Source organism: Polypterus senegalus, chromosome 14 (assembly GCF_016835505.1).
Source record: "Polypterus senegalus isolate Bchr_013 chromosome 14, ASM1683550v1, whole genome shotgun sequence".
NCBI classification, from domain to species: Eukaryota; Metazoa; Chordata; class Cladistia; order Polypteriformes; family Polypteridae; genus Polypterus; species Polypterus senegalus.
The window spans coordinates 13,222,078-13,249,500 of record NC_053167.1 but is presented as its reverse complement, the minus strand read 5'-3'; the positions used below and the strand labels follow the sequence as shown (position 1 = coordinate 13,249,500).

The following is a 27,423-nucleotide window of genomic DNA, read 5'->3' as shown; positions in this document are numbered from 1 at the left end:
TTTTTCTTGCTTTTGCAAATACAGTTATACGGGGTTACAAAGGTGGTGCCCCAACCTTTATGTTTTTTGTGTTCTATCTATCTATCTATCTATCTATCTATCTATCTATCTATCTATCTATCTATCTATCTATCTATCTATCTATCTATCTATCTATCTATCCTGTTTATTATTTTTAAAATAAAAAAATTACTTTTTTCTCATAAACAAATCATTGATGAATGGGTGAAGGAATCTGATAGGCTGGGCATAGCCCTCTGAGGTCACCTAGACAGATGGATGTGAATCTGATGTAATCTGAAAAAGATGTAGTGCATCTGATTTGCAATTTATTAATTGTAATGAAACCCTTAAAATCAATAACAGAAATTAAGCATGACCACAATCGTGACAAATTAAATGACATGGATGTGGCTGTTTACATACTGTATGTGCATACAGCTTGCCTTTAAATAAGCTAAAATACCACTCTCAGCAGATGGTGAGCAACATTTCATTCAGTTTACTACTGCAGGTTACTTAAATGCATAGTTTCAGCTCATTTTCTTTTTTTATAAAGTGCTTTTACTGACCACTAACTGAAAACAGTTATGTAGATTGACATTATGGTAACAGTAAGGTACATTAAATACAAAATGAACACACTTAAACACAATAAACACAAAGGGACATTGCAGCACCCCAAACACAACCTCAGAGACACAGTCGCAGGTTCAAAATATGAATGTTTATTGAATAAACTACCTTTAATGGATTTCTTACAGCAGAGTAATTCTTTTGCTTTTCTCTCTTCTCTCCTCCACTTCTACCCAGCGAGTGTTGTCCAGCTCCTCTCTCGACTCCAACTCCTCCGAGAGGTGGGATGGTCCCCTTTTCAGGCTGGACACGGGAGCACTTTCTGTGCAATAATATTGCACTGTGGAAGCACTTCTGGGCCATGTAGAAGTCCTTCAAAGTGGGGCCAATTTTCCCTTGCAGCTCCCCATGGAGACACCCATGGTACCCTGCAGGATTGTCCAATGAGACTACAGTTCCCAACATAACCTGCGGATGTCTGCATGGGTGTACCAGCCCAGGAGCACTACCACCTAGCATATAGGGAGAGTGTACACTCTATGACATTTCCCCTGATCCATCCATTTTATAGCTCCATCCAGAAACAGACACAACCTCCATCCTGGCCAGAACCTCAGTCCAGTGCCATCTCCTATTACAACACATATATTTGTTAAATAAAATACAAATAACATTTAAATATGCTAGACGTTTCATCTAACAAAAGAAAAAGACAGTTAAGAGCAGAGTACAGGTAAACAAAAACTCAAAACATTTCTAGAAACAGTAAACTTTTGAGAACAAGCTGAGTTCTGCCGACCCAGAGAAACAACTGCTATGCCACATACTGAAGTGCGCAATTGTATAATAATGCAGTAGTCTGGTACTGTGAAAGTGAGGACTACGATTCCCAGCCACTATGGCCATAAATGATTGATTGCTTGGTCAAATTAGCAGTGGCACAGAAGTATTCCGAGAACTGAAGTAAAACACAGCCGATTCAGTAAGAGTTGGTCTTATGTAAGGCCCATCTTAAGAAGTTATTCTATTTACCCCCAGTATTCTGATGTTTGCCACAACACCATTGTATGTTAACAGGTCTCTTAAAATATATGAATTCAAGATGCAATCTGCCATGAAGTCATTATAAAAAATAAGTTAAAAATACCCTCAAAATGTACTGTATGAAGATGTATGTTTGGTTCAGAAATTGAATTTTAAAATTGCTTGAGAGTTTTAAATTCCCAATTTGAAAATTTAGTTCTATTCTGACTAACATTGCAACTAGCTTTTTTGGAAAAAAAAATAGATGTCATCTAACATCTTTCCCATATAATGAAAGGAGTCCTCATTATCAACTTCCAGATAGTGATCAGAAGCCATTAAGAGGGCTAAGAGAATGTTAGGTTATATAGCACCCTGATCTGTAGAGTACAAGTCCAAGGAAGCTTTATAACGTACTGGAGGACTCATCTGGAGTACGGTTTGCAGGTTTGGTCTCCAGGCTACAAAAAAACATACATAGTAGTGCTAGAAAAGGTCCAGAAAAGAGTGACTAGGCTGATTTCAGGGCTATAGGGTCATATAAGATATGACTGAAGCATTTAAAATCATGAAGGGGATTAGTACAGTGGAATGAGACTGTTATTTTAAAATGAGTTCATCAAGAACACGAGGACACAAGTTGGAAATATGTTATGGGTAAATTTCTTCAAAACGTTAGAAAGGTTTTCTTCATGCAGAGAACTATAGACACATGCAATGCATTACCAAGTAGCGTGGTTTCGGATATTGGGAACCTTGAAAACTCAATATTACTTTGGAGGAATTCGGAGGATAGGATTGGTAAGCTTTATTGGGCAGAAAGGCCTGTTCTCATAACATTGTTCTAATATTCTAATTTTTATAATGGTCTAATCTTAAAGTCCAAAATTTATATTTTTGCTTGTAAACATATTCAGGCACAAAACATTAATAATGTATTTTGGTTAAGATACACTTTGCAGAATAAAATTTTTGAAGTCTTTTGAATGATGGCCAATAAGCTTAAACTTTGTCTCATCTGACCATGAGAGCTTTTCCCAAACTTTAGCAGGTTCACTCCTGCCTTTCAGGTCCAAAAGGCACTAAGATGATCATTTTTGAATAACAGTTTGTCTTTTTATGCAAGCTAGCCTTTTGCAGAGCTTGGGACACGGCTGACCGAGGTCACTTTACTCCAGAGCTGATCTGTGAATTCTGATGATCATTCTAGGATATGCTGTAAAATTACTAGGCCGTGCTAGATACCTTCTCACTTATAAACTGTCTAGCACACAGACACAGCAAACAGCATGGTTGTTGCCTAGTACTTGAGCTGGGCCTACCCTGATTGTGAAGTTTCCCTTTCTTATAGTATTAATGTGCTGTTTCATTAAAGGAATGTGATTTACACACATACAGTAGGTTAAACACATCTGTGAGGCTGACTGACAGCTGTAAATTGCTAAATGTGGGGGCGACTGTGTGCTGTTGGGATAGACTCTGATATCATGTGACCTTGAAAAATTAAAGAAGTTGACTGTGAAGATGAATTCGTTAATTGATATGTTCTCATGTACTGTATTTCTACTTCCTTTATTAACACCTAAATCTATTTTTTGTCTTTGTCAGATTTATTGTTTGGTATGGCATTTCCATGATACCTGAAATACTTAATTTTTAAAACTGTTTCTAAAATTATTATATTGCTTAGAACTTCCTTTTATGATATCGCCTATAGTATTTTCAAAATTATTATGTGCCAATACTTAATTATAAAGGTTGTTATTTAATATCATCTTATAATTAAAGTAAGCAGGGCACAGAAGAACTAATGCGGTCATGTAATTTTTTTAAACTGTTTAATCCAGACCAGGGTTGTGGGGAGGGCTGGACCCTAACACAGCTAGCATAGGGCAAAAAGGCAGGCACAAGCACTGGACAGGGCGCCAGACCACCACAGGAAAGCCAATGCACTACACGACCTTATGCTCAGTTAAATAATTTTCCGTGAAAATTGACTTTGTAATGTTATAATGATTTTTTTTAATCTCGACCCTTAATTCAAAAGTAGGAAGCATCATAGAAAGAACTACTAAACAGTATGATTATATTATCTGTAATCTGTTTATGAACTTCCAAGGAAGATTTAAACCAGTCCTCCTTCTGAATTCTAGAATTACAAACTCTTTAGCCACCCTTTATCATGCTGAACATTTTACTTCCCATACACTATACCACCAGACCACCCAGGCTTTCTTATAATTACTAACACAAATAACATTTTCATAGGTGGTCCAACTTTTACTTACATGGCCCTTGAATGTTGAAATGACTTCCAAGCAAACTGGATGGATGTCAAATCAGCAATACTTTTAATGCCTAGATGAAAACTCCTTATTTTAGAAAACATCTAATTGCTGTCTGAGCTGCTTCTGCGATCATGCAATAAACACTTTACTGATGCTTTATAAGTGTTACAAAGACCAAAAGAAGCCTTTGTTAAGGTCTTGTTGAATAAAGGAAAATGAGTAATAGATGTATCTTTGCAGTACCTAATGGCGCTTTTCCACTGCATAGTACGGCACGACACGGTTCAGTTCAGCTCACTTTTGTGGGGTTTTCCACTGGGAACAGTACCTGGTCCTTTTTTTAGTACCACCTCAGCCGAGGTTCCAAGCACACCAAACCGTTACCAAAAATGTGACGTGTAAACTCTGCTGGTCACTGATTGGCCGGAGAAAATCGTCATTACTGCGTCACTGAACTTGCGACATGAGACACAACAGACCCGCTAGATTTTTAGCACAGCCAGAGAAGGTTCGGATTCACCATTTTGTTTTAACCAAAAATGGCTGTTTCGTGGTCTATTGAGGAAGTACAGACGTTCCTCTCATTGGTAGCCGAGGAGCGGATCCAGCGAGAGCTGGATGGGGCGACGTGGAATGAAAAAGTTTTTCAGGAGGTTGGCGCAACTATAACGACACGTGAATAATCCCACCCACTCTAAAGCGGTACTAAACTGCAGTCGAAACGCAAACCGAGCCGAACGGAGCCGAACCAAGGTGAGCTGTACTAAGCCGTTCTGTGCCGTACTATGCAGTGGAAAAGCGCCTTTAAACTCTGTTCTCTCTCATCAAACATTGTGGGTTTTTTATTTTGTATTCTTTCAAAGTTTATATATACCGAAGGTGTTTATTACATGGTAGGTGTATTTATGCTTCTGTGGCTGCATGATTTTCAACGCTTATTTGGTCATTAATCCAGTATCCTTGATAAATGGCAGATTGTAAACACTGCTGTTATGATGGATGCCATTCCATCATCCAATGCTAGTCCAATCGACATAATATTTAGAACTAGGCATTAAAACTCTCCTTGGAACTAAAGGAAGCAACATGCTATGTCTCTAAAGGCATCAGCCCAGCACTTGAATCTTCTTATATAGTACGCTACCGTGGCTGTCCGTTTGTCTGTCCAGGATTTTAAATCACCTGTAGCTTGCAAACTGTTTGAACTATTGACCTGAAATTTGGTACACAAACACAACGTGATGTCTACTGTCCGCTTTGATCGGGGTGATGATTGACCTCCAATTTGATTGTAGAATCAACTCTCGGCAGCGGCTAGCAGGGTGGCCGTGCGGTGCATGCGTACGAGCGCTATTCTCATCCCTAACACCTTCACCATCACTTCCCCTACCTCTTCATATCTTAAATCATTCTTGAGGCAGACTGAAGACTTAAGTGCCAGCTTAAGTGAAAAATTAAGGAAAATGTACTAAGTAATTGCAACACAAACACTGACTTCTTCAGTTTTAACACAAAAAGATGCTGACGAATAAAGAGAAGAAGTCGGCCGCTAGGGTGGAGAAAAGAAGAGCTGCTCAGGAAGCAGTAAACGCATCAAACTCTGAGCAAACGAATGCTAAACATACAGAGAAAGAGGATGACAACTAGGAATACTCAGGTCAAGTGTATTCACTTTGCACTGGTACTGGTTGTGATATAAAGGGTGCAGACGTAGAATTTTAAGTATACAAATTGATAAATGGAGACATTTCTCCCTAAAGAACAACAGTCTTGAAGTTAAGGAATGGCTTACCAGTATATCAACATACAGTTTCTTCATTTCATCACATTTCTTAGTCAGCTGTGAAAGGTCTGCCTCATACTTCTGGATTATGGCCTACAGCAAAGACAATTGTTTAAACTTGTAAATAACAGAAAATGTGTGTTTGGTAAACTGTGACAGGATTAAAAATCAGCTATGAATTTGCAGCTGCTGTATAACAAGATTTAAAGTAAGCATGCATTTAGAATTACTGATTTACCTTTAAGTCTTTGTAAAACTGTGAGTCCTGGTTTGTTTTATTTTTAGATTTGAAAATCTTCTTACTCTGAATAATTTTCTGCAGTTCATTCTTCAAAACTGTGAGAGAGATGAAACACAAGGAGTCAGGAATCAGTTCTCACCTTATATAAATAAATACAAAATATGGCACTGTTAATTTCACTCCATTATTTGTCCAAGGCAAGTTGCTGAGTGCTAGTCTAAGAAATGCATTATATACAATTCATTTGATCAATGTACACTCTTGTGGCAGGTGAGGCAAAGAGAAATGGCCATGCTGGTGTAGCTCCATGTGGCCTGTACATGATGACGCTCTATGAAATGTTGAGGTGAAGGCACTCAGTTAAAGACTGATGTGTGCTTGAAGATGTAATGAAAATTACAGACTGAGCTTCAATAATTTTGCCTGCATTATGGCAGCAGCTGTTTCAGCAGACCAGATGCGCTACTAGCTGGAGGAATAACACACTGTTTCCTTTTCTTGAGTGTGAAAGTCCATGTAGAATATATCTTAAAATAATGAAGAGAAATTTCACATGGCAATTCTGACACCTTAGTGCATTCATTATCAGTATGTCAGCAACTGCTGCAATGGACTTCAGTGACATCTTTAATTATGCAAATATGACAGAAAAAAAAAACCTTGAACATACCATCCACCTCTGCAGTAAGGCCCTTAATTGAAGCTGGGGGAAATGGAAAAGAGAACAAGTTGAACAAAAGCAATGCTTTCAACACAATCTGTTCCACTGACAACTGAAATGAAAATTTCATCAGCTTACCCCCCGGAACGGCTTCAATTTCTGTCAACTCTTGAAAAAAAAGCGCTAAGTTCGGTTGATGTAACATTATCTGCTCCACAAGGGCATGCAGCAAGGTGAACTTCCTTTCCTTTCCTCGCATCTGTGAGAGCTGCAGACAGAAAACGATGTTACAGAGAAAGCCATCTGGTGCAAAAACCTCAAAAGTCACCCCTCCAACAACTAGACCCAAAGAAAGTCCTGGGCTGAACACTGTAGACCTTTCTTAGTAGGAATATTGCCTCACTACAGGCATCCTTAAGTTTCATCTCAACTATTCAAACACATGCAGAAATGACTATGTCTGTCGGGAGCTCCCCCCAGTGTGTAAACAAATTTCTCCCCTTCCTCACCCCCTATGTGGAGATATACACAAGATATACACAATCTGTATACACCCATAATAATTAAACAAGTGTTAACGTTCTAAAACCGAGAAAGCAGAATACCCGGTACGGAATATGAATGGCTCCAGGGCCTAGTTGTGCTTTATTTAACTGTCAGAGTCACAGCCACATTTCGCAAACCATTTTAAAAATAATCACCAACAGAACTCTGAGAGAGTTATTAGTATTCCTGTCCCCAACTCACTTTCACATTAAAAATGTATTAATATGAGAAAGACTCTGTGTTAAAGGAAAGGGTTATAGTTCAGGGCTTTGAAATACAGATACAAGTCAGATAGGAGAATGCAGAGTCCTTTGGAGAAAAGGAAATAAATAATATTGGTATGCATATGCTGCTGTCACTAGTGTTAAGTATTGCAAATTCTGCCTTGTACAATTGTTTATTTTTACAAGCCTGCATTTGTCCTTTTTAGTTATTCTATTACTGTAGCTTTATAATGTTAAATATATTTACCCCAGTTTGTCTGCTGATCTTCAAAATGCTATTCTGTTCCTCTTGTAACCTTATAGTGCAGTATGTTGCATTGCAAAAGGCACTGTGTGAAATGGGCTGCCTGTGATGTTCCAAAAGTTGTGGTACAGCCAATTAGTATTTTTATTGACACTGTCATTTAGATTCCAGTACATATCCTTCCAATATATGCTGGAAAACACACAACTCCATAACTGGCCACTTTCATACAGACATGTATTACAGAACATTTAAGGTTGTTAATCAACCAAAAACAAACATTTAGGCTATGTGAGAGAGAATTGGAGTACCTTGAGGTAACTCATATGAAGACAATGAGTATAATGAAAATCCTTATTGAAGAACTGAACCACAGTGCACCATTAAAGAAATGCAACACACAGCCCTACATACACTGTATGACCAAAATTATGTGTACACTCCATTAAAAATTATGACTCAGCCCCGCTACATCCCAGATTTGGAAACCTGTGACTTCTGGCTTTTCCCAAAACTAAAATCACCTTTGAAAGGGAAGATATTTCAGACTGTCAATAAGATTCAGGAAAATACGTACGATGAGGTAGCTGTTGACGATTCCAACAAAGAATTTTGCAAAGTGTTTTAAACAGAGGAAGAGATGCCTACTTTGAAAGGGACTGAGACGTCATTGTTCTATGTACAATGTTTCTTATATTTTCTTCAACAAATGTATCTATTTTTCATTTTACATAGCTGGATACTTTCCAGATGGACCTCATATGTCCAATATGCTGAAAAAGGAGTGATGTTAGGTGTGCACAAATATCTGGCTAAATAGTGTACATCTTTATGTTTGAAAGGTTTCGAGGAGCCACTTGTGGTGGTCTGCGTCAGCTGCAGCTGCTCATTTGCTTGAACCCTAGACTGTCCATAGTCATAGTCATAACCGTGCAATGAGGACTCATACTTATCTTAGCAGGTGATTTTAATCACGCCAACCATAAAACTGTGCTCTCCAAATTTTATCAGTTTGTTGAATTTCTAACAAGAGGGCACATAATGCTGGATCACATATACTGCAATATAGCGAATGCTCATACAGTGTCGCCCTACCCCCACCTTGGTCGATCTGATCACATTTCTTTGTTCTTGACTCCTGTACACAAACCCCTTATTGCCCGGACAAAGCCTAATGTGCAAAGAGTCAGAGTCTGGCCTGAAGGAGTCATAACTGAATTACAGGACTGCTTTGATGACACTGACTGGAAACTGTTCAAACAGGCAGCTACAAAGGACAATCATATGGACTTACATGCTTGTGCCATCTCTGTCTTATCATACATCAACTTCTGTATGGACAATGTCACTGTTACTAAGACCATCTGTACTTTCCCTAATAGGAAACCCTGGATGAACAGAGAGGTCCAAGACCTATTGAAAGTACAATATATTGCATTGCTTTCCGTATGGGAGACACAGAGACCTACAAAACAGCTAGGTCCAATCTGAGGAAAGGCATTAAGAAGGCAAAGTTCTACTAAAAAGCAAAAACACAGGAGCATTTTAGCAGCTCTGACTCCCAATGCATGTGGTCCATCACAGACTACAATGGTAACACCTGCTCAACCAACATTGGAAACTCATTTCTTTCTGATGACCTCAATCACTTCTTCACTCAATTTGACAAGGACAGCAACCGACCTATCACCAAACTAACTCAGCAAGACACTCCATTATGCACTCTGGCACTGTGACAATGCGGGTTCAGCTCCATGCTCCCATTGCTGTTCAGGAGCTCTTGAACCCAACACCGTCGATAATGTCACCGAGATGAGCTAGAAAGTGAAGGCAACAACATAGCAAGGGGATGGTTCAAAAGGTGCAAAGTGCTCTTATTTAAAATAGTCAACAAATCAAAAACAAAGTGTCCATAAAGTGCCGTCATTCAAAGTTCAACAAATAATCCAAAAGAAACATGTGAAGGTAAAAACAATAGAAAAAAAAATCCTTTAAAATCAACGGGGTTCAAATGACGCTGGAAGCAGTCTTCTAAAAACCAATGACAAGCCCTGTGCTTTTCTATGCTAGCGTCTCATCTGCTTCTCCCAACTAGGCTTTGCAGCAGGCGAGACGCTCTCTGCAGCTGCCCTTTTCCATATCACATCCACACAGGTCTGGAGACCTACCGATCCCTGACTTCGGTCTGGTACTCATCCCAATCCTGAGACTTGGTTCACATCCAACGGCCAGGACGCTCTCGTTGGGTAATCCACCACCAAGCCTCCCGACTCCAACTGCCTTTCCGGCCTTCCGCGGCCAGTCGCCTTTCCCCGGTCACTCCCGCTACCTAATCGCTCAGCAGGAGCGACTTCAAATTCAACACCTGGGTGTCGGCCTAACACCCAGCTTCCTCACAGCTGCCCACGAGCCCTCGTTCCCTCGTCCACACATTCTTTGTCTCTCTCTCTCTTACTTCTGCATCGACTTGTTCCCTCACTTCCTGTATCCTCAGTCCTTTACTTTCTTTTTTCGTTTTTCTCTCTGATCTCTCCCAACCAACTTGCGCTTCTTTTATATTGCGAGGGGCCATAGCAGCTGCAGCACATTAGCCACGGGAACAATCACGGATGTGGGCAGTCCCTCACCTGTGCACTAGGTGAGAAACGCCCACACCGCAGATCGCCACGTGGCTTGCTATGGCCCAACGCCCCCTCACTAAGCCGCCGCGAGTACGGTGATTATCTATTTAAAAAAACGGCCTTTGCTGAGTAAGCTGTGGACCCATAACACCACAGGCACTGAATGCACATGAGGTGAGAACGGCTCAATGCCACATTAACCCTAATAAGGCAGCTGGTCCTGATTAGGTTCTGGGATGGATCCCGAAGCATTGTGTGGAACAGCTGACAGCTTTGTTCACCAGCTTTTTTAATATCTCTTTATAACAGGCCAAGGTCTCCACTTGCCTCAAGTTGGCTACAATCATTCCTAGTCCAAAACAGGAAGTCATGAGGTCCTTGAACGATTATCGCTCAGTGGCCCTGACCCTTATTATTGTAAGCCATTCCATGCTTTGACTGACTTGTTCTCAAAAACATTAAGACAACATCCCCACCGTCATGGACCAATATCAGTTTGCTTACATGGCAACAGGCCAACTGAGGACTCTGTCTCACTCGCCCGTCACACTGCCCTGTCACATCTGGACCAGAGGGTAAGTAATGTGTGGATACTGTTCATCAAAACCTGCCTTCAAAACACTTCCTCCCCACTCCCCACTAAACAAACTGGCTATCAAACTAAACAACTTGGGTCTCAACTCACACCTGTGCAAGTGTATTTTAGATTTTCTTACTAACAGACCAGAAACTGTGCGCATGAGTAAGCGCTTCTCTTCATCAGTAAGATTGAACACTGGGGTACCACAGGGCTGTTGACTGAGCACTCTCCTTTACACCCTCTTCACAAGTGACTGCAAACCTACCCATGATACTAACATGATAATAAATTTTGCAGATGACATCACAGTGATAGGCCTGATCTCCAATAATGACAAATCAGCCTATACAGAAGAGGTCGGGAATCTGGAAAGTCAGAGCAACAACCTTATACTCAATTCCAAGAAAACAAAGGAACTGATTCTAGCTTCAGGAGTCTGAACTACAGTGGTCACCATCCCTTAAACATTAATGGCTAGAGGGTGGAGACAGTCCAGAGTTTCAGATTCTTGGGAGTCCATATCAGCCAGAACCTGTCATGACAACAAACACAACAGTAATGGACAAGAAAGGTGTTCAGATGCTTCACTTTCTAAGGAGCCTGAAGAAGGCACAACTGCCACAAAAGCTGCTGGTTAACTTCTACAGGTGCACCACAGAGTCTGTCATCACGTATTGCATTACAGTGTGGTACTCTGGCTGCACCTTTGAGAACAGGAAGACCCTCCAGTGAATCATCAGAAGTGCTCAGAGAATTACTGGCACCCAGCTACCATCACTGGAAGATATCTTCACTGCCTGCTGCAGTAGAAAAGCAAAGTACATTTTGTCTCGATGCATGCTCAATAATCCAGGTAAGGAAATTCTAGAAAGTTGATTCTGTTCATCTAAACATAGTTTTTTTCCGATACGTTTCATCACTCATCCAAGTGACTTCCTCAGTCTCAGTTGACTGCAGGTTTCTCCAACCTTATAAACAGTACCTTGGCCTAATGACCTAACTAGCACCATTGACTAACAATGGACTGTGTGATCAATGATATGCAAATTATCCATTGATCAATGGTCATGAGTACCATTCACAGAGAGTTGGAGAATGGCTGCAATCACAGCACTGTAAGAGGGTGAAAGATGTACCCTTAAGCCCCCTCTTCGGTTCAGAGATGGTTGTTCCTTTTTCACGTAAATAGCCTCTTTGACTCCTCGCTCAAACCAGTGTTCCCCCCTGTCTAGGATGTACACATCTTCGTCACTGAGAGAGTGACCATTGTCCTGTAGATGTAAATAGACTGCGGAGTCCTGGCCTGACGAGTTAGCTCTTCTGTGTTGTGCCATCTGCTTCACCAGTGGTTGTTTGGTTTCCTCAATGTATGATTCACAGCAATCCTCTGCATAAACTATATTACTCTGTCTGTGCCGGGGCATCCGATCCTTGGGGTGAACTAATTTTTGCTGTATCGTGTTTTGGGGTTTGAAAGCCACAGAGACCTAGGGCCTCATGTATAACGCCGTGCGTAGAACTATAACATGGCGTAAGCACAAAAGCCGAAATGTGTTTACGCACAGAAAAATCCAAATGCAGGAATCTGTGCGTACTCCAACTTCCACGTTCTTCCGCTACATAAATCCCGATCAGCGTGAAAACTAACGCTCGTGCACGCGCATTATGTAACGCCCCAAATCCTCCTAGAATTACGCCTATTTGAATATGCAAATCAATATAAATCGCCCTTAAGCGCAGCCTTCTGTGAAAAGACAATGGGAAAAGCACGGGGAAAATATAAGAATTTCAGCGAATACCAAGTGGAGGCAAATGAAAAACATACTATTTGTTCAAATAAACCGTGGTATAATCAACAAAAGGAAGTTGATCGAGTGACATAGCGTGTTGGAGAAACTTGAAAGCTCACATTCACAAATTGCACAGTGCCGGAAATAAAAAAGAAGTCACATATCAAAGTCGCCGTGAAAAGCCGAGTTGTAAGCCCACTGTCTGAGTGTCATATGAAAGCTTATTAGGGTACAGAGAAAAAAGGCACACAGTGAGGAAAAAGCACGAAATGTCAACTTCAATCTCGACATTTCCACTTTAATCACATAGTTTATTTTGTCATTAAAGTAGAACATCATAAACTTCATCTTAAAATCGTTTAATTAACCAGTTTCTCAAATCACATCGTAATTAAAGTAGCACGTTAAATGCTTTGTTTTGTATTTGATCTTCTATGTGCTCTATGTGTGTGAATCACTACTTGCTTTTTAAACCGGCTCTCTTCCTCCAACTGGACACAGAATCAATTACATTTGTAATATTACAGTTCTCTGAATAACTAAAATACTGAGATGTATACGTGATATTTTTATGATGATAGGAGTTAAAGCACATTATTAAACGTGTTTCACTTCGATGAAATAATTTATTGCAGCAGTACAATCAGGGGCGGCTCTAGGCTTGTGGTGGCACTGGGCAGAGGAAGAATTGGTGGCTCCTTCGCCCCCGTCAGTAAGGTAGCTTATGCACAGTGGATGGCGTCCGTTGCGGAACTGCATAGCTGCCTCGTGCTCATGACACAAGCATTTAACTTTTGCTGAAATTTGTCGCTGTGTTTTTATTTTCTCTTTCTGTTTTATATTCAATATATATTGGCGTAGCCGTCACTGCAGTCAGTGCTTTTCTTTCCCCAAGTAACCGATCGCCACACAATCAGCTCTGTAATAGACGTTAAGCCATCTGTAAGCTTAGCGCCAATTCTTGAAAACGTTTAAAGAACATTGAAATATCTTCATAGTACATGTTTAATTATTCTATCCTTAACGACACTCCCAGTGAAGAATATAGATTATTTAAATGAAGTTAAAGTTTTATCTGTATAATTTAATAAACATATTTTGCTGAATTTCACCTTATAAATGATATCGTTTCTGTTTCTGAACCGCGAGGTCCGTACAGGAAAGGCTTTAAAACATTTTGCAGTGGCTGAGACAGCGTGTCCTTGAAGCTGTATACCGATAATTCCCTTTCCGATCAGCTGCTGCTGTGATTCACACTCAGATACAGTGATATAAATACTCTGAGTGGTGCAGTGAGAGAAATATTGAAAAAACTCCTAACAAGAGGAGCTGAAAGAAGAAGAAGAAGAAGTGAGAGTAACAATGCTAAAGCAGTTATGGTATTTGGAATACTATGGCTGTTCCCTCTATCATTATATTGTTACAAGTTAATTACAATCAGATGCATTACACTAATAAACAATATGCGGTTAGTTTCGATGTATTTATAAAGCCGCGTCAGGAAAATAAGGTGTAACCACACAGGAACAGTAGCACTGCTTTGATGCTGGGTGCCGCCAGTCTGCAAAACCGAGCGGAGAACTTGCGTACGACAAGGTATGAGGTACCGTGGAAAAGTGCGTGGATTTACGCCAAGTGTAGGTTTTATACATCGCGATTTGAACGTGGAAAAGTTCTTACGCAACGTTTCTGTGCGTACGCACCATTTATACATGAGGCCCCTGGTGTTTTGAAAAAATGCGTCTCAGCTTTTCTGATACTTCTGACACATAAGGGATCACCAAAGGTTTTTGCTTAGGCAGCGGTTGTCCTTCCTCTCTCCTGGATTGCTTAGAGCATTCTTTAGGTGTCTTCCCTGCTTTGACAAAAGTCCAGCTGGAATAAGTACATTTACTCTGGGCCTTTTTGATATGATGCTTTTCTGCTTCCCTGGCCGCTGTTTGACCAACTCTGAACCGAGGAGGGGGGCCTAGGGGTACATCTTTCACCATCTTACAATGCAGTGATTGCAACCATTCTCCAACTCTCTGTCAATGGTACTCATGGCCATTGATCAATGGACAACTTGCATATCATTAATCACACTGCCAATTGTTAGTCAATGGTGCTAGTTCGGTCATTAGGCTAAGGTACTGTTTATAAGGTTGGAGAAACCTGCAGTAAACTGAGACTGAGAAAGTCACTTGGATGAGTGATGAAACATATCGGAAAAAAAGTATGTTCAAATGAACAGAATCAAAGAACATTTTGTAAAGATCCAACCCACCCTGGCCATAACATTATTGTTCTTCTGCTCTCTGGCAGGTGCTTCAGAGCCCTGAATGCCCACACTAACAGACTGAAGAACAGCTCTTACCCCAAAGCAATCAATCTATGAAATGCACAACAATCTCTTCCCCTTAGTATAACAGAAACAACCACTGATTGAACTGAACCTTTGTATCAACCACATTTAGTCACACACTTATACATGACCCATGTGGAACACATGACCATTACATTAACTGTAATTTTTACTGTAACTTGATATATTTGTGACTTCATTTATTATTTATGCTTGCATATTTACCTTTTCTTTTACTCTGTCTATATTCGGAACTATTAATAGTAACTTTGCTTCTCATAGTATAATGTTTACTTAATTTATTATATACTCATATACTTTTATCTATGGCATCTATAGATTTGCTCCAAATGATTTTTATTGTATTGTACACTGGCAATAAATGTATCGTGCATCTTACACCGCAGAGGTTGATACAAAAATGCATAGGGTTTTTATCTACTCAGTGCTCTCCAAAGAACAGATAAAGTGCAGCATATAATCCCTTACAATAAGTCAATAAATGATCCTATAATAAAAACAGTGTTCACATGCAGGTTAAAAACCATCCATAAATAATTTAAAATCCAAATAGGAAACCAGGTTTCAGGAGGCAATCACAAGCCAGGTCAAAGTGTTTCTTTCATTCTGTCTCTTCAGCTCACCCTGGACACTGCCAGCTACAATTACTTCCGACTCTTGCCCTGTCTGTCTTCACATGCATCAGCCCTGACGCACAACGCTCCATCATCCCTCACGCTCCCTCAGGTCTTCATGGACCCCTCTACCACCATTGCTTATGGGAGCACTCTTCTGAAAGCTCTTAACATGCATCACCACATCACCACATCACCATATCACCCAACAAATCAATCAATGCAACATTACAAAATCACAAGGATACAGTCTATTCTGGAATCATCAAGTCCCAGGTAGAACCCAAACCTACTCAGAATATGGTCAAGTATCCACTCACCATCAATCACACTGGGCCAGTTCAGATTTGCAAGTCAAACTAATTTGTTTGTCTTTGGAATTTATGCAGAAGAAAAGCCACATGTATGCACCATGGTGTTGGAAAGGTGATGTCACATTTCAAGGGGATCCTAGAAGTTATATACATTACATACATAGCAAGTTGTGAACATAATAAATGGAGACTTATCATGTAGAAAACAGAAAACTTATGTAAACTACAGCACCAACTATGTTTAACTTCTTGAAAGGCTAAGGAATCTGAGCCCAAAGTGAATGTAGTCTAGTCATGTGGGGACTTTTGGCATGTGGCTATGGTGCTGTGGAGATGTGTGTAGGATTATGTCCCAAAATATTAATTATTTAGGAGGCAGGGACAGGAGGTCAAAATAAAGGAGAATTAAGTTGAATACAGTAAGAACATACTCTGGAGAAGTTCAAAATATGATCAGTGGGCTGTATGTAGGAAAGAAATGGCTGAGATGTGCTTGTTTTGTCAAAAATATTTACAATGTACATGAATTTCTGATTAAATACAATTTATTATACAGCATTTCACGTGAACTTGTCAGTCTTTCTATGTTCACAACCACTTGGCTCACAATTATAATGCTTTTGGAGTGAATTGAGGGAAAACAAGTAGAAATGCAATGCTCACCTTTAAAAAACAAATGTAATAAAGTTAATCAAGTATTCATACTTATCTACTTGGGGTCACTGGCAAAGGGAAATATAGTGTGCAAGGCTGAGATTTAGATTAGCTAAATGACTTTTGAGATGAGCTATGTTTCAAGCACAAATTAAATTCAAAACACCTTTCTCCATTAATTGTTAATGTACAGTAGTACCTTATACTTCAAATGATTCTAACTTTGAATCTTGCAGACTTTGAATGCTAAATTCAAGAGAAATTTGATCTGGAGTTTGAAAGATGCTTGTACATTCAAACTGCACGTGCAGTGAAAAAATGCAGCAACAGATGGTGCTTATGCAGAGAGCACAAACAGATGCAGTTTACCTGCACCTAAGTAGTATGTCGCTTTCTCTGAGAAAACATCTCTTGTGTTACACTTGTGTGTTTTCAGTGCTTTTTTCACTTTATTTTTGGTATGTTTGATTATATATACAGTATATAAAACCCCATTCTATTAACCATGGCATTCAAGAAGAGCGTGGAAGCAATAAAGCCTAAGAGGAAGGTTGTATTATCGACGACTGAGGTGAAAAGGGAACTTATCATGAATCATGAAAGCGGTACACGTGTGGCAGATCTGGCAGCCATAAACCAGTAATGCTAAGAGGCAGAAGGGAGAGAGAACACTAGAAGTAGTTATTTGGTGCGTTTATGGAAGGTGACTCCCCTTCCAAAACAGTAACCTTTCTCTTCCTCTCCACCAGCTGCACCCCTCCTCAGGTATAAGGTATATTAAATGCAATTTTCATTTTATTATACAGTGTTCAAGTATTTTATTTACTGGTTTCATGTTCAGTCCAGCAGCTTTTTTATTTTTAAAATAAATCCCTCCCATCCCCCCCACACTGCGCTATGTGCCATTGTCAAGAGGGGGTCTGAACGCACCCCAAGGAGATGTGGTTGCTCTTCCAAAACCCCTCTTAAACAGTGATACAATGGGAAACAAATACATTTAATTTTGTTACCTCCACTTTGCTCGATCAGCTGCTGGCTTACTGCTGCGGCTGTGCCACGTGATCTGCATCTCGTGCGTCGCTTCGAACATTTAAAAGCCTGTACAGCAGCTGTCCTTTTGTCTCACTGCCTTGTCTCTCTTCTCCCACAGACATCCTCAAACACTGTTCAATCTCTTTTCGCTGTTTCATTATTTCATTGAATAATATTTCTGTTTGATTCTGCTAATGCGATTTTTAATATCATTTTTTTGTGACTTTCAAATTTTCCTACTTCCGTTATCTCCAACCTGCTCTGCATGTGTATCGCACCAACGTTTTTGAGTTCTTTACGCCATTTTACTTTGTCATCTGCTCTTTGTCTTTTATTTCTGGCCCCGGGCCTGGTTAAATCTCTTGGCACAAAGTCTAGGCTCGCGGGATGTGAAAGTGTCTTTCTGAGAAAGTCACATCTCGTCTCTCTGAACAGATCTCATCTCATCCCGTTTTTTTTACATAACAGAGAGACTTACATTTGCTGTACTTATTTTCCCACCAAGTGGAACTCAGGCACAGGTGAAATGACTTATTCATGGTCAAACAGTGTTAGTAGTGGGATATTAAACCCCATGTCATAGCCTGAAGTCTAAAGCCTTAATTGCTATGCTGCACTATTCTTAGTTGCATTTGCTTTTAATTTCACCCACACTTTAATATTGTTAAAACTTTATTATAAGTGAGAAGCATCATCCGGTCACCCTATAAGTATATAAAAGAGGATTTTGTGAAAGTCTATTTCAGTTATAAATTGGAATGGGCCATTGAACAGACTTGAAGATCACAAAATTAGACATAACCCATTGCCAAGGAGGAATCTGTAACTCCTTACAGAAGACATTTCAGCCCAGTATTTAGCTAGACTGCTGCAAGATAACAATGCCAAATGATGCTCTCTTCTCCTAAAAATAGTAAATAGAGCCCAAAGCTGGATATTTATAAGGCCAAAGTACTATTTACTTCACTTTAATGGCAGAGATGGTGCTTACTTTTGTCAATGAAGAAAGCCTGAAACCTTTAGTTGTTCCTTTTCCTGCATTCTCGTTCAGGTAATTGCCAATAACAAGGAGGTGCTCCAGTACACAGACAAATGACTTGCTGTCCCGTAGTTGAGTGCACATTTTAATCTTCTGGCTTATGAGCTAAAAAAAAAAAAAGAAAGAGAAACACAGAGATATTTCCCAGTTGCATTTGTGTCATTCTTATTACAGCTAAATAAAACAAAAAAAAATCATAGCAGGAAAGCACATTTGAATCATGAATAGGAGAAAAAATAAGTTGCTGTGAAAGGACACACATTTCATAAGATGCACTTATTTGGACATAAAAACAATATATAAACTAAAAGGCTGCTCTGCTACTTGAAGTCCACCTGGCTCACATCACTAAAATCAATTTACTGTTTTTCAGTCAACGGCAACCTAAAATAACATAAAGAATATTTTGTAGTTATATTATATAAAAAAGCAAATAAAAATAACTATATAAACTCAGAAAATAGAATAAGTGTCTTAATGAAAGGCTTAATTCTGAACTTACTCCCAGGACTTTAATTTAATTAATTCCAATTAGTAGAAAAAATATTTTAGTTCAGTTATCCAGTTAATTCTTCTTTTATAATGCAGGCTGTAGGCTAATTATATCAGTATTGAGGCTTTGCTTTATATTTGGAAATTGAGTGAAAATTAGGCTGATATTATTAAGAAACACACAAGTACAGTTTATAGGAAACGCTTGCTTAGTCAGAAAACATTTTACAAAGCAGCATCTTGAGAAAAAGGAAAAAAGAAAACATACTGCCTGTGGGCCAGAATCTTTTCGTATTTACAGAGTTAGCCGGCTCATGTCACTTCCAATGACTTGGACGTTGTTTGATTTTGGCTTGGCTTTTGTGCCAGTTAGCAGCTGAAGCCAGCGCCTAAGGCATAAAATAATGGGGCAGCTTCACCAGCTACATAAATATCTCATTTTCTTTTCCACTTACAGGCACTTCTTTTAACAAATGGGCTTCCCCAGCAGTTAGGGCAATCCAGATTTAGGCTAAAATAAGGCGACTACTGCATGTTGTTGTGCAATGGAAATGGAGATATTAGATGTGTACATTGTATAGTACTTTAGGAATTAAGTGTTCAGTCATCATTTGTAGAATATCTACTTTTGGTTCTTTGCAATTTCAACATTCAAAAGCATGCCTCTTCCTGTCTACTCTTCCTGTCTACTCTATAAAACTGCTATTTCTTTATATACTACTCAGTTCAAGTATGAACTCAGTCTCGGAAGATTACTCATTTTGTTATATCAGTTGTCTAATTTTCAAGAATACGGGGTGGATCACCAAACCTTTTTCTTGTCATCTTACACCACTTACTGTGTTTATTAAGTGGTATCATGCAATGCTGGACACATAATTGTCTTAAGCAATACTGAATAATAACAGGGCCTAAAGAGACTTGTCTACCGACTGTGAAAAACACCCAAAGAAAGATGCCCAGGGTCCCTGCTCATCTGCGTGAACGTGCATTAGGCATGCTGCAGGGAGGCATGAGGACTGCTGATGTGGCTAGGGCAATAAATTGCCATGTCCGCACTGTGAGACGCCTAAGACAGCGCTACAGGGAGACAGGAAGGACAGCTGATCATCCTCGCAGTGGAAGAGCCCGGATCTCCATCCCATTGAGCACGTCTGGGACCTGTTGGATCACAGGGTGAAGGCTAGGGCCATTCCCGGCTGAAATGTCCAGGAACTTGCAGGTGCCTTGGTGGAAGAGTGGGGTAACATCTCACAGCAAGAAATGACAAATCTGGTCCAGTCCATGAGGAGGAGATGCACTGCAGTACTTCAAGCAGCTGATGGCCACTACTTTTGATTTTGAGCCTCCCTTCATTCAGTGACACATTGTGAAACATTTTTAGTTTATGTCTTATGGTGTTGACTCTTTTAGTGTTTATACAAATATTTACACATTAAGTTTACTGAAAGTAAAAACAGTTGAAAGTCAGAGGACGTTTCTTTTTTTGCTGAGTATAGATGCACACTGTCAAAAGCTGTACCAAACATTCAACCTAATGGACCTTACTTAATAAACAGTATCACACAACTCTTATTCATATTTGGCTTTAGCTAATAAAATGTGTATATTGTAACACATTGTGCCAGCACTCTCTCCTGGCAGTATAGGCAGTGGTTGGTTTAAAGGGATAAAAGCATCTCCAAATCATAGACTTTGGATAAAATGTCAAATCCCTCCATCTAATTCTACTTCTAACAGATATCTACTTTGCTCAGAAATTGCTTATAACTGCAACTGGAGTGAAAAAAAAAAATAAAAAAATAAAAATTACACAAAGCTGTACACCAAGTAAAATTACAAAGCTGACCCCCAAGTCTACTTCACCTGACACAGCCCAAACAAATGATCAATTGTATTTGTGATTCCACCCTAAGCCAACTCACGTTAATGAAGAATCAACCCTGCAGAGTTTGCTTTGCAATGAGTTTGGTGAAATTACAGAAATGTTTAGAAACTTTGCCATACATGGCAATGGGGTGGGGAGTCAATGGGGAAGAAGAAACTGAACTAGTTTTAAGTGGATTATAATGATTTAATGGCCTTTAATGTGTCCCTGGTGGGAAGCATCTGCCGACTATGCTGGATTGATATTTGTGTAGTCGAAAATGTGACTTGAGCTATGAGGCAGCATACCTTAAGCCCAAATAACGCAGATGGAACAATAGCTACCAACAAAATAAAACAAATGGCTACAAACTAGCAATATATAAAAAACTAAGGGTCTTTGCCCCCTACTCGCTTCACTCGCCAACCCCTGTCCCTGCGCTACGCGCTAGCCTCTTTGCGGTTCTGTCGTTCGCATATGGGGATGCAGTTGTACAATTTAAACAGATTTGTATTTTCATTATTGTTACATATGCATAATAGAGCTGGTTTACATTACAGGGAGTAATTAACCATATTAAAAAAGAGTAAAACATAATAATTTGAAAATAAATTATTTTTTATGTTGCGTTAAGAGATATTTGTTGTGTAATACAATTTCATTCTGTTTGGCTTTGAAATTAACACACAAATACTTTTAAAACTTATACTTTTACTGTAAAACTTCAGTAAGAACTATTTTTTTAATTAAATTTTTGTCAATATTGCATTGAATTTCATTGTGACAACGCAACGTATAACTGCCCATGATTGAATTTCGATTCTTTCTCTCTATTAAATAAAACAAATTTTTAAAATGTTTGGCTCTAAGATTTGGTAATTGTCTTTGCAAAAGCTATTCTAACGGGAAACTGTTAATGTTTAATATGAATGGTATATCAAGATCTCCTTTGCTCTGTGATGTTATCCGCGAAAGATGTACTACATTACCTTTCTTGGATACATGCTTTTTTCTACAGTAATTTATGCGGGGGAAGACCAGACTGTGTTAACGGTTGTAGATATTTCTTCAGGATATTGTAAGTTATTGTTTTCATCTTCTGCCTGATCACCACCAACTGTTTCAGCATAGTCTATTGATATGCATTTAACCAATTTGCCGTGTAACCGATCGTCATTTTTGGCATTAATTCGTTTGATTTCATCTTTTCTCAGTGCTAGGATTGCACATGGACTCATTTTTTCTGTTGATAACCTTTCACGATGAAATTCTTTGATAAGATTTGGGCACAATATGTCCTCTTTAATTGGTAACTTAAAGTGAGGAAAATATTAAAATTTGTAAGAGCTGAGAGAGCAGAAACTGTGTCTGTCAAAAGCATTCACACGAATGAGAGGTGCCATTACCGTGTGCGTGTATATATATCATTATGCTCACAGAGTTCCAGTCTTTGGGGCACTGACTGGTCGTGCCATGTAGTATTTTCTCAAGTTACATTTCAGCTGGCATGTGACTGCGGTGCAGCGGTCCATGCAGTTGACATGTCTTATTTTGTTTCTGATCTATATGTGCAGATGCTTCACATGATTTTCTTCCATCAAGAAGATAGAAACGCCCTGAAAATAGTAATACATTTTATTATTTTGTTATTATTTCCCAGAGTCTCATGTTTTCTAACTTTGGGAACAGGAGGGCTCTTTTAAGATTTGTTTTGACTCATCACTGGTCACATGGCTAATGGTATATATATTCAGCTGGAATGCGAAATTACCTAGGTGACACAGCAGGATCAGTATTATATATTCATAGCAGTACTCATAATATTCTTTTTTTGGTCAGCTAATGGAGTAGTACACAGGTAGTGACATAAAGCATGTCTGCAAATGGCTGCTACAACTCTATGATACCACGCAAGCCTCATAAAGCATCATGGGTGCATGGAAAAAATGTTCAACTAAGCTGGTTAAACAGGACAATATTCAGTAAACAAGGTCACAGTCATGGCATATTTTCTGGAAAAAATGCTTTGGCAAATTTTGCTGATGAAAACTAATCAAAATTAAATATAAATAAAATTTGTTTTTTAGTGCATGCCACTTCAAAAATTATACAGTTCCATCTTAAAAAACCTCTAGCATAATAAGAAAGTCAACAGAAATATAAATGAGCTCTGTACACTTGTAATATTGGTGACCAAGTGGGCTACTGGGGGGATAAATATATTACAGCCTAATTTGAATTACTTTTACTAGGTAAGTATTAATAAAGCCCCATATATCTGGTTAACTTGGTGTTTAATTCATCCATCCATCCTTTTATCCAACTACAGGGTCACGGGGGTCTGCTGGAGCCAATTCCAGCCAACAATGGGTGCAAGGCAGGAAACAAACCCCGGGCAGGGTGCCAGCCCACCACAGGGTGTTTAATTCACTACTTAACTAAATTTTCTCCTATATCACAAATGATATATATATATTATGTTATCTTAAATGGCTCCTCTAAACTGATCCAGTGTAGGTTGTGCATTTGGGTGCGGCAGTGGACTGGTGCCCTATCCAAAGTGGTTTCCTGCCTTGCACCTCAAGTTGCCAAGGCTAAGACTGTCACCATGAACCAGATTAGGCGGGTTTGAGGATGTTATATTATTTAGCTAAATGGCATGACTTAGTAATATGACCTACAGAAGCCAATTGCACTTCTGCAACTACTGTGTAAAAATTAAAGTGCCCTCCCTTAGTTAGTTCACCACTTCATTTAAAAGTGTTTTTCTTCTAAATTGTATTAAAGGAGACAACAGTGCCTGTTAAACTGGCAATTGCAACATTACTTTTAACTTCAGTTCCTTGGTTAATTTATTTCATTGAAGAGACAAGTAATACTTGCTTGAGAACAGCTTCATTTATCATACAGCTGCTTTGAGCACACTTACTCCAGTGCTGGCAATGGATGACAGAGCCTTTCTCTGTTCACTTCCAAACACCTGGAGCTTTGGGCCAAGAAGTAGGGATATTAACAAAGCACAAATGCTTCATTGTATTTTCTACTGCAGTATCCTCAGAACAGGTACTTAAAATGCAGATACTACATAAATGTTCACTGTAACATTTAATTAAAACAAAACCAAAACAGCTCACAAATGTGCTATAAATGTTCTCCTCTCTCTATCTTCTACATTATCATCTGTAGTGTATACATTAACGGTGCTGTTCCCTAATACTAGTGTGAGGAAAATATGTATAATCCATCACATGAGGTTATTATGAAAATATTGCTTTCTTTGCCTCAGTTCTTACAGTAATCTTCACAAATAAGTATCTAACAAGTGTTCCCAGACTGTGACGCTATCCTACAGCACAAATGTAAGACACTGAGTCGCAGTTCATCAACATGCCACACAGCAAGGCACGGCAGTGAAGTAAGGTGAGTTTTTACTGATAAATAACAAAACCAGCTACAGAAAGAAGTATTTTCCTTTTAAGATTGAATGTGTCGATAATAAATCATGCATGGGGTATGTCATACGTATAATAAGGTTGCAGCTTATTTTTGGTCCACAAGTTGACATGTGTGGTTGCATTGGCATATCTGGCATGCAGTACATTGAACATCATCTCCAATATCTAAACTAGGCCCAAAAATACTCCAGGAAATTCATTTCTATGGTTTTATCCAAGATCTATCTCACTTGATGTTATTTCAAAAATCTTCAATTTATGTGTTTGGTCTTAACAAAAACAGTAATAAATTCAGAGAATTCAAAACAGATGAAGCTGTCCTCAGACGGGGCATAGGTAGTTCAGGTGACAAGACAGATTGGGATGCTTGCAGATGGAGTAATTACAAAAATACTTTATCAGTGAGCAGCAACAAGTACACCAATGAAACTGAGCAGCACAAGAGTTACTTGTTTCTGTAGGAGGGACACAAGCAACTGGAGCATAAGGGATGTCGGTAGACATTGCTGCTTATTATAGCAGAAGAACCCAAGATTCTGCATCACAAACATCTGAAATCACGTATTTCTCTGCCTTTACAGGTGCTGGACGCCATAACCATGGGGCAAGTATCATTTTATCAGGCATTCACACTGTTCACCTTTTAAGATGATTTTCTCACAACAACCCTTGGACACTCTTCCCCCAGTTTATTTATTTTAACATGGTATAAAACTTAAACATTCACTTTTATCTCAGCAACACATCTGAAATCTGTTTTATGTGACAAAGAGTATTTAAATTTGCCAAAGCACCCAGTTACTCACATTTATGGATATAAGGGTCAGTAATCTGGGAAGGCGTATGTATTATTAGACTTGGGAGATGGACGCCTGTAATGTGTCTGTACATAAACATCATAGCAGTATTACCAATTGGCTCATCCTTTGATACTGGTGTTATATATTCCACAAAGTAATTATTTCCAGAGTAAGGAACCAACAAAACAATGGGAAGGCATATCTGTCTATATTAAACAAAGGCAGAGCTTATGCTTTCAAGAGTGCAAATATACCACATAAATCTTTAAATGCTTAAAAGAAATGACAGGACACAGAAGAAGAGAACATTTTAATAGTATGCACCACAACAAAAGTCCCATGGCTTCGCTGTAGTAATATTAGAAAAATGATTGCTAAGCTTTATTGCTAAAAGTATGCCATTCTGTCTCCATGTGCTGTAACTGTTTAGGGAAAACAGATTTAAAGTAATTTAAAGAACATAAACACTCCTACCAAGGGACACTATGATATGAAAAATCATATTATTGAAGGATTAAAACCTAGAAAATAATGTAATGAAGACTTAATATTTTATCAATCATTCTCAATTCAAAATATTTAGGAGTTCAGTAATTTGAAGTCAATAAACGAATATCTTCTATAAGTGTCTTTGAACAAAAACATTGTAGGAACTTATGTTTAGTCAGGAAAATTAGTTAATAAAGATAGAGAAAAATGAAAAAAAGTATCAATGAGACACTGTTGCCAATGAGAGAGAAAGAAATAAGAGTAAAATTAAAGAGAAAACAGAGCAAGAGGAATTGCTGTCTGCTGAGATGTAACACACTCTCTTGGTTATAAATCAGTATTAAATGTTTTTTTCTCGTTACATAATCTTGCCATTCTTAGTGTCTTCAGGACACACTCCATAATGACCATCAGATCTTTTCCCCCTTGGTGAACCGCCATTGATAGTTATAGCAGACCAATGTCGATTTCTTAAACTGCCATGGTGACCTATTGTGAGACACTTCGCAAGCCATATACGACTTTTTCCTGTTAAATACTATGGTGAGTTGCAACTCTGCATGACCCAATAGCCAGCCACCCAATTTAAGTCATGACCCATAATTTAAGAAACTATGTTCTAAATGCTTTGGCTTTGACTAAAATATAGTGTCTTTGTATCTCATGCACTGAATGCACTAGGTAGAAAAAGCTTTGAATGGAACTGGAATCAGGAGCTATCGCCAAGTCAAAGGCCAATCAATGGTCAAAACCAGAAAGATAAAAAGTTAAGCAAATCACAACATGTATCAAGAATTGTAGTCAGGAAATGGTATGGGAAGGTTCAATGACCAAAAATAACACATAGCCAGAGTTAAACAACACCTGGTGTAATTTCCAAATTAAAACATTCTAAAATCTATCAGGGATTTGACCCTAATTGTGAACAGTGTCAGGTAGTTGCAGCCTCCCTCAGAGATATGTTTAGCAGAAGTTGGTAAGATGAAATTAACACTTTCTGAATGCGTTTATCAGTCTCTTACATTACTTTGAAGGCATTTTAGCCAACAAAACCTAATTAAGGATTTAATGACTGCAAGGTGTTCAGGTCCTGTAAAACAATCATAAACCAGCAGCCAACGACTATGTTTGATACAAGGCAATGCTATGACAGAAACAACTCTGGACAGGGTGCCATGTAGAGTAGCTAGAGAAATGCAAATATGGGCAAACTCCACACAAACAATGGCTGGTCACAGAATTCTATTCAAGATTGCAGGATTTGTGAAGTGACAGCATTAAAAACTGTGGCACACTGCCCTCCAGAATTAGGAGATGCTAAATTAAATTTTATGATGGAATGAAACGTGTAATTATTTGCTACACATTAAACTTTGGCTTAGTTTTAGCCTGTGCATGTCGGAATGAACAACTACACTTTTTTTTCATATTTTAGTACAACACAACTCCCTTTTCCACAAAAAATGCAAGTATTGTAGAAAATAAAAGGCACCCAGCAGAACAATTCTCCAACCACAATCTTCTCATCTGCATGATTATATTCACTGATGAGCCAAAACATTATGACTACCTATGCCGTTGTTCATCTATGCGCTGCTAATATAGCTCTGACCTGACATTCGATGATCTCTATAAGACCTCTAAAGGCTTCCTGTGGTATCTGCCAACCAGATATTAGCAGCAGATCCTCTAACACCCATAAGTTGTGAGCTGGAGCCACTGCAG

General features: G+C 38.9%; 1 protein-coding gene across 4 annotated transcripts in view; it reads right to left on the bottom strand.

Moving 5' to 3' along the window:
- The window catches only part of LOC120515046 (formin-H), a 220,375-nt gene that overhangs the window by 23,388 nt on the left and 169,564 nt on the right, over positions 1–27,423 (bottom strand). For 3 of the 4 annotated variants that reach the window (XM_039735748.1, XM_039735750.1, XM_039735751.1), the window contains 5 exons: positions 18,548–18,700; positions 6,711–6,840; positions 6,582–6,614; positions 5,909–6,006; positions 5,680–5,763 (listed from right to left, as the gene is read on the bottom strand). In XM_039735748.1, the coding sequence (XP_039591682.1) occupies positions 5,680–5,763; positions 5,909–6,006; positions 6,582–6,614; positions 6,711–6,840; positions 18,548–18,700 (498 nt within the window). Of the gene's footprint in view, positions 1–1,107; positions 1,208–5,679; positions 5,764–5,908; positions 6,007–6,581; positions 6,615–6,710; positions 6,841–18,547; positions 18,701–27,423 lie in introns of those variants that run through there. The other variant, XM_039735749.1, reaches the window with a different exon arrangement.